Source organism: Galeopterus variegatus, unplaced genomic scaffold (assembly GCF_000696425.1).
Source record: "Galeopterus variegatus unplaced genomic scaffold, G_variegatus-3.0.2 Scaffold2094, whole genome shotgun sequence".
NCBI classification, from domain to species: domain Eukaryota; kingdom Metazoa; phylum Chordata; class Mammalia; order Dermoptera; family Cynocephalidae; genus Galeopterus; species Galeopterus variegatus.
In genome coordinates this window covers 171,317-184,097 of record NW_007728205.1, presented here as the reverse complement: position 1 = coordinate 184,097, position 12,781 = coordinate 171,317, and the positions used below count along the sequence as shown (strand labels likewise).

At 43.4% G+C, this 12,781-nt stretch overlaps 1 protein-coding gene across 1 annotated transcript in view; it reads right to left on the bottom strand.

The window, feature by feature from the left end:
- The window catches only part of C2CD2 (C2 calcium-dependent domain containing 2), a 61,987-nt gene that overhangs the window by 14,584 nt on the left and 34,622 nt on the right, over positions 1-12,781 (bottom strand). The window contains exons 8-12 of the mRNA XM_008580437.1: positions 11,351-11,459; positions 8,689-8,753; positions 6,817-6,941; positions 6,159-6,333; positions 5,189-5,302 (exon numbers count right to left, since the gene is read on the bottom strand). Coding sequence (XP_008578659.1) covers positions 5,189-5,302; positions 6,159-6,333; positions 6,817-6,941; positions 8,689-8,753; positions 11,351-11,459 — 588 coding nt within the window. The remainder of the gene's footprint in view (positions 1-5,188; positions 5,303-6,158; positions 6,334-6,816; positions 6,942-8,688; positions 8,754-11,350; positions 11,460-12,781) is intronic.

Sequence of the window (12,781 nt, the reverse complement as noted above, 5' to 3'; positions counted from 1 at the left end):
CCCCTGAGTCCTATGAGGCAGACACTTCTTTTAATCCTCATTTGACAAATGGGGAAAATGTCTGGCAGCCAGGTGGGCAACAGAGCTGAGATGCCCAGCCAGCTGTCTCTGACACAGAGCTGATGCTTATAACTTACGCTATTGGGCTATGGAAAAGTTAAAATTGCAAAGCTATCAAAGTAGCAGTTTGTTAAAAGGAACTTTTCCTGTCTCAGTTTTGGCCACGACCCAAGGAGGGTTAATGCTACATTCTCGACAAGACCACTGTGGTCGAGAACTGCTTGGCCACCATGATGTCGTGAGAGAGTAAGAAACATACAGGAGTCTGCAAAAATTTCATGGGAAATGCACATTATGAAAAGACTATGCACAGATTTAAAGATTTTTTGCACCAAAATCAACTCATACTAAGTTGTTACAACATGTCTGCACAGGTTCTAGTTTGAGGCACTAAGAAGAATAAGACATTAGTTTGAAAAGAGCTCCTATCAGAGCAACATGAATTCTCCTAAAATTTAAGCAAGAACAAACATCAAATTTATGGTGAAGTTTGGGTGGAAGAATGGTGAAATCACTGATGCTTTATGAAAAGTTTATGGGGACAATGCTCCAAAGAAATCAGCAGTTTACAAATGAATAACTCATTTTAAGAAGGGATGAGACAATGTTGAAGATGAAGTCCACAGTGGTAGACCATCCACATCAATTTGAGAGGAAAAAATTAATATTGCTCATGCCCTAATTGAACAGAATAGACAATTAACAGCAGAAACAATAGCCAACACCATAGACATATCAGTTGGTTCAGCTTTCACAATTCTGACTGAAAAATTACAGTTGAGCAAACTTTCCACTCCATGGGAGCCAAAACTGTTGTGCCCAGATCAGCTGCAGACAACAGCAGAGCTTTCAATGGAAATTTTAAACAAGTGGGCTCAAGATCCTGAAGCACTTCCTTGAAGAATTGTAAGAGGAGATGAAACATGGCTTTACTAGTACAATCCTGAAGACAAAGCACAATCAAAGCCATGGCTACCAAGAGGTGGAAGTGGTCCAGTCAAAGCAAAAATGGACCAGTCAAGAGCAAAGATCACGGCAACAATCTTTTGGGATGTTCAAGGCATTTGACTTCTTGACTCTCTGGAGGGCCAAAGAATGATAACATCATATTATGAGAGTATTTGGAGAAAGTTAGCCAAAGCTTTAGCAGAAAAATGTCCAGGAAAGCTTCACCAGAGAGTCCTTTTCCACCACAACAAAGCTCCTGCTCATTCCTCTCATCAAACAAGGGCAATATTGTGAGAGTTTTGATGGGAAATCATCAGGCATCCACTGTACAGTCCTGATTTGGCTCCTTCTGACTTCTTTTTGTTTCCTAATCCTAAAAAATCTTTAAGGGGCACCCATTTTTCTTCAGTTAATAATGTAAAAAAGACTGCAATGATGTGGTTAAATTCCCAGAACCCTCAGTTCTTTAGGGATGGACTGAATGGGTGGTATTATTGCTTACAAAAGTGTCTTGAACTTGATGGAGCTTATGTGGAGAAATAAAGTTTATATTTTTTATTTTATCTTTTAATTCTATTTTTCCACAAACTCTTTGAAGTCTCCTCATATATACAGTCTTAGTCCTTGGTTCCAGGCACAGAGTACCTTAAACTTTGGAATTTCTGAGTGATGGGGTAAGAGGAATGTCTTTAGTTATTCTTAATAATCCCCTTTCAACCACACCTGAGTTTATGCAAATGGGGGTGGGGCTGGTTGCCAGAGGAACCAATGCAATTAGAGGGTTGGAGCTCTCAGCTTCTTGGACCCCTCACTACCTCCAGAGAGGGGAGAGAGGCTGAAGAATGAGTTTCATCACCAATGGTCAATGATTTAAACAATCATGCCTGCATAACGAAACCTCCATAAAATCTCTCTCTCTTTTTTTTTTTTTTTGTCTTTTCTGTGACCAGCCGCACCGCGCTCAGCCAGTGAGCGCACCGGCCATGCCTATATAGGATCCGAACCCACGGCGGGAGTGCCGCTGCGCACCCAAGCCCTGCACTCTCCCGAGTGTGCCACGGGGCCGGCCCAAAGTCTCTTGATGACAGTGTTCAGAGAGCTTCCAGGAGGGCGGTATACCCCAAACCCCACAGGGACAGAAGCTCCTGAGCTCAGGACCCTTCTGGGCCTTGCCCTACGTATCTCTTCATCTGGCTGTTCATTTGTATCCTTTATAATAAAGGGAAACCCTGATTTGTAGCCAAGTTGGACATAAGTGTTGGTGGGGCTGTGCCTTTAACCTAGGGGGTCTGCATTAACTCCAGGTACTTAGTGTCGGAGTTGAATTAAATTGTGGGACACCCAGTTGGTGTCTGCAGAGAACTGGTCAATTGCTTAGTGTAGAAAACCCACATGCTGTTGTCAGAAGTGTTGTGGACAGAGGAACAGTCTTTCCTCTAGCCACTGATCCACAGTGAGAAGAGAGAAGGTCAAGAGAAAGGACGCAGTGAGGACTCCTTAGAAGAAAGCTGTGCTTTCATTCCCGAAGCCACGAGGGAGAGGGGTGCAGCGTGACCTCCTCACACCAAGTCTAGTGCTTCTACGCAGCCCAGAACACCAGTCAAAGTGCCAGGTACCCCTGGCTGCACAGTGGAGAGTGACCCTGGGGGCTGGCATGTCCAGATGAAGAACCTACAGCAGGAATGGCAGCCTGGGATCTTTTTAAAAGGGATGCTGCCCAGTTAAGGGTCCACACAGTGTGAGGTGATAGGGTGTACTGCCAAGGGTTTGAGAAACTGAGGGAGGGGCATGGCCTGTGTCCAAGAAGTTGCAGGTGGGGGACCCGGCAAGGCAGTATCCAAAAGACCACGAAAATTCCCACGAGGGAAGGAGGCTGTTGTAAACTTCCAAAAGGCCAAGAGAAAACCATCTTAAAACAGTGCCCATCAGGTGAAAACCTTCTACTCCTCTGACAGATGCTCATGCCCCATCTCTGACCCTGGCAAGGTCAGAAGCAGCACTCAGTGGACAGGGAGAGATAAGTAGAAGGAGGCTGCCCACCTGCCCTTCTCTGGCCACAGATCAGAAAAGGTAATTCCCAAGCTTAGACTGTGCCATGATTTAAAGAGACAGTAAGAGACCTCCTTAAAGAGGTTTATTACCTGCAAGTGACCCTAAAAGTGGGAAACTTGCATTCAGAGGGCTGGGGGAAAACTACTCCACCTAAGCATGTTTGAGCAGACAGCAGGAGACAAAAAAAAGTGGCCATAATGATTACATCCCATCAATCCTGTTTGTTTGATGATGTGAACGTAACCAGTGTGTTGAACAACAGAAAAAATAAAGTTCATAAATTGTAGAAAGAGAAGCCCCAGCTAGATGTTTATGTTTATATGCTAAAGCATTTCCCAAAATAGAGCAGGAGCCGAAGGCTGCTCCTGGTCTTCCATCAACTTCCATGTCTCTGTTCTCCTCCACATAGCAGTCAAACACACAGAAAAGAAAAGAAGCTCTCTTACTCGCTTCTGGTCAAGATGGCAGAATAGACAGTCCCCAGCGTGTCAAGATGGCAGAATAGACATGGCAGAATAGACAGTCCCCAGCGTCACTCTCTCCCACAAATCAACCGATTTACAACTATAAAAAAGCAATGACAGCTAAGCTGGGGCCGCTAGAGCTCAAGGGAAGAGGAGAGACCTACGGAGTGCATGAAGGCAGGAGAAGCCACGATGAGAGAAAGAACTGCTCAGAGTGTTTCGGGCCACGGCTGCTTTAAGGCTCGAGCTGCTGAGCACACAGAGCAGGAGCTGGCAGAAGCCACAGCTGTGCCCTTTGGATGGAACTACTTGGAGGCGGTAGGGGAGAAGAGGGCCTTGGTGGCCCCCAGGACAGCAAGACCACTAATAGGGTTCCTGTGGATCCACAAAGGAGTGAGGAGCCAGAACAACTGAAAAAAAGGAGCCATTCAGAGGCCTGCGAGTCACCACAAGGGACTGGTGCACAGCCCATCCCATGGGAAGTGTTTGGAGCATAAGTGGTGGGGGAGACGGCGGGGGCAGGGGGAGACACTGGGACACAGCAAGGACAGCCGATCCGCCCCCCAATCAGCACAGGACCACTCAGAAGAGACTGGTCGGGAATGCAGAATGGCATGGGGTGCAGTTTGATGAAAAGACTCAGGCCCAGATCAGAGTTTCTACACAACCCAGGTGCACTGGGTCTCTGGAGAGCCAGAAGTACTTATAAGGTCAACCATTAAGCTCTGAGCTGCACAAAAAGCCTTCCCTACGGAAACAGCCGCAAAACAGCAATTTAGCTCAACCACAGAGCTCAAGTACTGGTTCCCACAGGAAGTTCCCCCATTTTTAGAAGTAAGTAAAGGACAAAAGATTAGTTCCAGCCCAGGCACACCACCAGTGCCTTGGGGCCTAGCTGGGGACCTGAGGCACTGAGCTGGGCACTGGACACCCCTCCCACAACCAGGCCCACTGCCAGCGCCTTGGGGCCTGCTGGGGGCTCCAAGGCATGGAGTCACGGACTGGACCTCCCCACAACCAGGCTCACCACCAGCACCAAGGAGCATGGCAAAAACATCACCTCTATGTGAGTGGCCTACCACAGCCACCACAATAACCACAGCTGCTGTGAAAGTGGCTAGATGCCCCAACCACCACACAAATGGTCCACCAGCCACCGGGCACATTGACACAAGGAAAGTCACCAACAGAGACCAAAGAAAAGAAGAGGATGTCTCTCTCCACAAAGCCCATTCCAGAAAGACAGAGGAAGCATCTGCTCTCTGATAATATTGGGGGACCTGAACACACCTCTCAGCATTGGACAGATCATCAAGGCAACAAATCAACAGAGTAACCATTACTCTTCCAGAGGGAGAGAAGAAATCTAGGGTTATCAGCGGTGGGGGGGGGGAGGGGGAGAGGGGGACAGGGAGAGATTGAACAAGGGGCATAAAGAATAAGTACGATTTGTAACAATATATATGCTAGTAATATTGATTTGATCAACATATGTCAACATCGAACCCCCAAAGAATGTATAATCAATTATGATCCAATTAAAGAAAAAGAAAAGAAAAGAAACCCTCCTCCCAAACCCTGGAATAGGAAATATTTACTCATCAGCTGAGGGAGACTTGTGAGAACCACTCTGGGACTCTAAGAGCATAGAGCACCTGCTTTACCTGTGTCTGAAGAGGAGAACGTTTTGCTGACAGGGGCGCTGTGGCACGCGATGGCCTGGACAGAGATGTCCTTCTCAATCACCTTCACCTTGACGGGCGTCTTCACAGGGGACTCTGCCAGGGAAAAGTCCTGATTACAAGGAGCAATCCCAAGGCGGTTTTGATCAACAGTCACTGAAACATGAAATGATGCCGCCCACTGCAACTTCCGTTCACATAGTCAGTAAAGGCAAGGACAAAACCTTAACATTTAACAGTCTCTCTCATTCTTTTTTGGGGGGGTGGTAAAGGCAGTGTTGGGAGCCCAGTTTTACATAAACTTTCAGAAACATTTTAACTAAGCCAGAATCTCCCTTTCTATTTTGCATTCCCAAACTGTGCCAAGTGATCTATTCTGGGAAGATAATATTTTTATACAAGCAGAGACTCAGGATAAATTAAAAAATAATAATAAATCATACTGATACAGAAGTTGCCACCAAGGCAGCAGCTGTAGGGACAGGTACAAAATTCAGCAGGATCTAAAATGATGGACTGTCAAGACTTCTAGTAAATGATTTTTAGCAAAAGAAGGTCTATGCTGACCACTTGTGCCTAATTTTTCAAGACAGCATTCTGCCCCTTCATGAACATGATGGAGTTCTTAATTGAACTTGGGTGCAGTTACACCAAAAAGTATAACAATTTATAACATCTAGATTTTAGCTTCAGGATATGCTAAGGGGCTGAGCCTTGCTTCAGCTTATCATGTCTTTATCTGACAGAATAAAGACAACTGTCCAACAACAACAACAAAAAAAAACTAAGCGCAAGTCTTGCCAATGGCCATACTTCCTGTGCCACAGATTTTCTAACTAATGCTCAGTGCTGCGGCCTGCAATGCTCTGCAGTTGGCAGTGGCAAGGCATTTACAGGGCAAGTGTGACCGGGCAGGGTTCCTGCAGGGACACCATTCTCTCTGTTGCCTCACCGGAGCTCAGTGGGGATGCCCTCCCCAGGTCAAAGCGAGGCTTGGTCTTCACAGCAGTGACAGTCGTGACCACGGTCCCACAAGGCATCACTGTGCGGTCCTTTTCTATCTTCGTCGCAGGAACAGGGAGAGGGACTTGCCAGGACTTCAATTCACCAGGTTCTATGTAAGAAAACTGCAGAGAAGGCTGGTTACTTGTTTTGTAGTAAGTGCAAAGTTTGATGAGTCACATAACGCTGGTTTTCTTTGAAACAGCCACTGATTTCTTCAGTCAATGTCACTTCACATTTTCACTTAACTGGGATATTCTTGGAATTGACATTGAACCATGAGACCCATGCTTAAACATAGCCAACCCAATACATAATGATGGGAATAAAAGCTGGAGAGCCAAACAAAAATCCTTAAAGGGCCTTTTTGGGTTAGGCCCATGAAATGGCATCATGAAAGGTATTTCACATAGCAGAACAACTCTACACTATAACAAACGGGATGTGCTCTATTCAAGTCTGGAAATGCAGAGTGTGGAATAGCATCTCTTCTTAGATGAGCTCTTTATTTCTCACTGAAACAAGAGCAAGACTCTGGCAGACACAAATTAAGATGCTACTCATAACAAGTAGATCGAGCTGGGACCTGGCCATGGACACTGCCATACCTCTGCAGTGACAGAACCCAGCACCGAGCTGCTGGAGGAGGACCCACTGGTCAGCGTGAAGCTCTGTGGTCCAGAAGGCTGCTTCTTAAATAAATCTAAAGGGACCGTCGTCATTGCCAACAGACCTAAAGAGACAGGACACAAGCAAGGAGTACTGTTGATGTTTCCAGGGGCTCCCTGACAGCAGAAGGGTTAGTGTGAGCTGCTATGACCAGTGCAAACCCCCAATGTGCATCCTGTCAACTTGAAAATGCTCAAGTTGCAGAAAACGTTTAAATGTCAATGTCATAAAAGACAAAGAACGGCTGTGGAAGTGTTGCAGACCAAAGGAGCCTAACGCAATATGACAATCAGAGGTAACACCTGACCCTAAACTGCAGAGGAAAATGACTGCATGAAGAACATTACTGGGTCCACTGGCAGAAACTGGAATGTGGGTGGTAGATTAAAGAACTGAACTGATGTAAATTCAGGAAGCTGATAGCTGTTTAGGGATGTGTAAGAAGTATTCCTATTCTTAGGAAATACATACCAAAGAATTTACAGGAAAAGGGCCAAGATGCATGTAATTTACCCTCAAGTGGGCTGCACATTTACCCTCATTGTGTGTGTGTGTATGTGTGTGAAGAGAGAATGCGGGTGAGGGAGAGAGAGACAGAACGACCAAGTGTCGGCACAAACAATAAAGGAAACCGGGTGAATGTTAAAGACACGTGAGTTTGGGTGAAGGTTGTGGATTGTTCTTCACACTGTTTTTTTTAAGTTTGAAATTTCATAGATCCCATCAGGCTGGGCTGGAATGAAATCCGGATGGAGCCAGCCAGAGTGGTGACCCAAGGATGGGATTAGAAATCAGCTTCTCTCTAGGCTGGTGGCGGAGCACCCCCACCCCCGTGCTTGTCCCCGGAGCCCTCCCTGGGAAAGTGAGTTCTTATCTCATGAGCATCCCAGTTATCTCACAACCAGAGTCCAGGCATGGCCTCAGGATTCTTGCTAATGACCAGGACGTAATTAATTAGTTATGAGAAATAACTGCCTTCTAATTTAAGAGGTAACCAAATGATTTGATTTCATAGCTGGATAAGCTAGGCAAGGACCCACCCCCCACCCTTTTCCAATTTTGGTATGTTTATGGGGATTTTTAAAAACCTCATAAATACTGAAACTACTGACTTATACACATGCACACACAGATCCTCGTTCACTTTAGTGACTTTACCTCTAACCGTTGCTTTCTTGTGTCTAAATCGTATGTCCAATTTAAGCTCCTGTGGCTTATTTTATAAGGAAAAGCCAGCTGAAATTCCTAGCAACAGAAAGTAGAATGGTGGGTGCTGGGGCCGGGGGGAGGGGGGTAGGGAGTTAGTGTTTAATGGGACAGAGTTTCAGTTTTGTGAGATAAAAAGTTCTGGAGATGGACAGTGGTGATGTCTGCACAATAGTGTGAATGTGCTTAATGCCACTGAACTGTACACTTAAAAATGGGTAAGACTGAAAATTTTATGTCATGTGTACTTTACCACAATTAAAAAATTTGTTTTTAAAAAGAGGTCTGTTGAGGATAGAAGGGATCAGATGTGCTTCTCCAAGCCAAGAATTGTTGAGCAAAAGATTTGAGATACTTTTTTGGAAAACAAACAAACAAAAAACAGTTGAACGTACTCTTTCCCAAAACATATGACCTTGTTGATAATGGAAATTCACTTTTGACCAACCATTCCCTTGAGAAAACCCAGAGCAATTTAGGGGAGGAGGTTGGCCTGCTCTGCTGGGTCTCCGTCTCCCCCGAGCCTCTTGAGCCTCTCAAGCATGGTCGGGGCGGCTGCACAGCCCTCCCAGACAGCAGGCCCCATGCACTTGCTCAACACCCACCTTCTGAGGATCGCCCAGCCTCTGAAATCTGCAGGTATAACTCCTTCGACTTGGCATTCAGCTCACTGTGGAAAGGGAGAAAGCTGTGATGCCTTAAAAATTCAATGGTTTACTGTGTTTTTGAAATAGAGTGGTTTTTCTGATTATAGAAAGAAACATAAAGTTGTCAATACTTAAGAAACTACAGAAACTTATAACCAAAAAAGGGAAGATCACTTGCAACCTCCCCATCCAGAAACAGCCACTGTTAATCTCTGGTGACCAACCTTTCAGGACTGTCCAACACAACTCTTTGTGATAACAGTGACAGAAAGAAGTACTGTCAAGTGACGCAGAACACTTGAAATGTGGCCAGTGAAAACTGAGGAACTGAAGTTAATTTTGTTTAATTTTCATTAAGGAACCACATGTGGCTAGTAGTCACCATATTGGAAAGCATAGATATTTAATTATCTAAAGACAAAATATGGAACAGAACTTACCTCCCCTTCCTTCGTAACCTATTTTTTTTTTTTACTTCAGATATCACGAACATCTTTCCATGTCAATAACTACAAAGCAATACCATTTTTAACAGGCGTCTAGTATTCTGTGATTTAGTCATACAAGATTTTATTTAGCCAACTCCTTAATAACTGGTTGGTTGTTTCCAATATTTCATAATTATAGACAAGCTAAGATAAACATCCTTATACATACATCTTTGTACACTGCATGATTATTTCCTTGGAAAAACTGTAATTGCCAGTCAAAAGGCACATATATTTGAGATTTTTTTTTTTTAAATTGACGATGTCCAGAATGTTTATTCCAATTTACACTTCCACTAGCCATTACCACTCTCCTTTTTTTATTGTTCAAAATATTTTAACATTTACTTGTACATATTTGTGGGGTACAGTGTGTTGTTTCAATACATGCATGTACTGCACAGTGACTCACTAGGGGTAGATGGCACAGTCTTATACCCATGAGGCCACCCCTTCCCCTCTCCCCTCTCTCCTCCCAGCCTCTGGTAACCATTATTCTCCTCTCTACTTCTATGAAAACCACTTTTTTTTTTTTAATATCCCACATATGAGTGAGATCATGTGGTACTTTCGTGCCTGACTTACTTAACATGATGGTTTCCAGTTTCATCCATGTTTCTGCAAATGATAGAATATAATTTTTTTTGTATAGCTGAGTGGTACATTATCACTCTCTTATACTTTACCAACATGTAAGGTGAAAAGCAGTCCTTCTCTTTTAAGTGTGTATTATTTTAATTATTCTGAGATTGAACATCTTTATAGAGGTTTAGGGCCATCTCTAGTTCTTGCTTTTGTATTTTGAGGTGGGAAATTTAACTCAGTTTTCTGAGGAACTGTTTACATTCCCATTAATGACTTTTAAAAGTTCTTTACATATATACACACATGGGCCATTTTCTTCCACTACCTTTCACAATTGTTTATTGTTTAAGTATCAGATAGCAATTGATTTCTATATTTTTGTAGTCAGCCACTTTATGAAATTATTATTTCTATTAGATTTTCTTTCTTTTTTTTTTTTTGTCTTTTTCTGTGTCCGGCAACGGATCGCAACCCTCAGTGTTGCCCCCGCACCGGACCAGGGACCGGCAACGGGATCGCAACCCTCGGCGTTGCTCCCGCGCCTCGCTCAACCAGTGAGCGGGAACCAGTCTGTATGTGGGATCCGAACCCTCGGGCGGGAGCGCCGCCGCGCTTCCCAAGCGGCGCACTATCCAGTGCGCCACCGGGCCGGCCCAGTTTCTATTAGATTTTCTAATGCCACTTATTTCTATCCTATATCCATCATTATTTCTAACAGTTTTAGTTGATTTTCTTGAGTAGTCCAGATATACAATAACATCATCCCCAAGAAATGACTACTTTTGCCTCTTCCTTAACAGTATTTGTATATCATTTCTTTTTCTTATCTAATTGCATTAACTAGCACTTCTAGAATTAAACAATGGGTATCCTTCTCTTGACTTTAGTGGGACTGCTACTGGTATTTACCATTTACGGTGATTTTTAAAATCTTATTAAAGAAGTATCCATACATTTTGTTCTAATTAAGTTTTTAAAAATGGGAATGGGTATTAAATGTCACAGAATATCTTTTGGGTATACATAGATAAGAAGTTTATCTTCTCCTTTGATCTAGTAATACAATGAATTTCATAAGTAGATTTCCTTACATTAAATCATCCTTACATTCCTGGTATGAACTCAACTGGCTTTATTTGTAATGTGTTGCGGTTAAATTTTATTTGATAGTATCTTATTTCTGATTCTTACATCATTATTTATAAGTGGTCTATACTTTTCCTTTTTTCTCTTCTTTGTCAGACTTTGGTGTCAATCAGAAGTTTCCTTCTACTCTACTCTGGATGGTGTATGTTTCTAAGGGAAGTGGGAAACTCAACAACAGTTCTGTTTTGTAACAAAAGTGCATGAGGAGAAAACTTAGATACTAAGACCTGGCTTTAGGAAGAAATCCATGCTTGACTTAAGATGCTTAAGACATATTTTGTGTTTTATTATTTTATTTTATTTTTTGGTGTAAATAGTGCTACAAAATGATTTCAGGATTTGGTGGTTGTGGATAGATACAGCTGTGGAAACCCATGCCCATAATAACCTGGTATACTTACAAGGTGAATTCTTCTTCCCATGTGAGGTCAGTAGTGTTTTTTGCTAGGGTGCTGGAGAACCTCTGAACAGGATCATTCAGCTGAGCTGTACACACTGGGTTAATGTTGCCTATGATCAAATAAAGAGACAGCATATTGGCTTTTATTTTTGTTTTTTAATTGCATTAAGACATTATGCATATAAAAGAAAGGCTAGATTAAATGACTAAGGCCTTGCTTTACCCACTCCTGACAGTCCATCCTTTCTTTCATTTGCCATTTACAAACTCTCAAAGCACCAGACTTCATTAGGGTTAAAGACTTTTTTCCTGAACTTGATGCCAGCAGTCCTGGGCTGACCCCAAGTGCCCTTTCTCCCTCATCAGTTCCAGCTGCAGGCATAGCTTCCCAGGTTCGGGGGGACCTCTCCCAGAGGTGACATCATTACATGCAGAGATGTGGCCCCCAATTTTAGATAGGACTAACAGCTTGCCAGAGATGGCTAATTTTAAGCCTAAATTTGAGGTGACTCCTAAATTTGGAGATTCCTCACAGAGAACCAATATCCCTACTTGCAACAGACAGGTGTTTCTATTACCTGGTCCTACTCAAAGACCTTTTCGGGGATATTTGATACAGACAATGAGACTTTTCATTAGCAAACCAGCTGTTTCTGCTTTGAGGCAACACTTTACCATTAGCACAAAGTCCTGAATATACAAGGGGACTTCAAAATGTTTGTGGGAAAGTGGAATTAAAACATAAAAATAAAAAATATAACCTTTATTTCTCAACATAACCTCCATCAAGTTCAAGACACTTTTGTAAGCGATGATACCAGCCATTTAGTCTGTCCCTAAAGAAGTGAGGGTCCTGGAAATTTAAACTCGTCAATGCAGTCTTTTTACATTATTAACTGAAAAAAAATGGGTGCTTTTTAAAGATTTTTGTTTTTAAGATTAGGAAACACAAAGAAATCAAATCAGGATTGTAGGTGGATGCCTAATGACTTCCCATTGAAACTCTCACAAAATTGCCCTTGTTTAAATGAGAGGAATGAGCAGGAGTACTGCTGTGGTGGAGAAGGACTCTCTGGTGAAGCTTTCCTGGGCGTTTTTTCTGCTAAAGCTTTGGCTTTCACCAAACACTCTCATACTAAGCAGATGTTCCCATTCTTTGGCCCTCCAGAATGTTCTTTCTTCCCTCACCCTTCAAGTATGCAAAAATGGGATTGGAGTTTTAACTGTCTCACATCACTGTTTTTCAGATGTTCTTCTTTGAACAAAGTAGGGATCACACTGCAGACCCATAGGAGGGATGCCACAGGAGAAGTCAAAGGCCACTGAGACCCTGCGAGGCAGCCACTTCCACCTTGCTCAGGTGCAAGAGCAGTCTCTTCTTGCAGGTAGGCCAGGCCCCACCATCACCCAGGAGCCCCTCTGCCAGCACCAT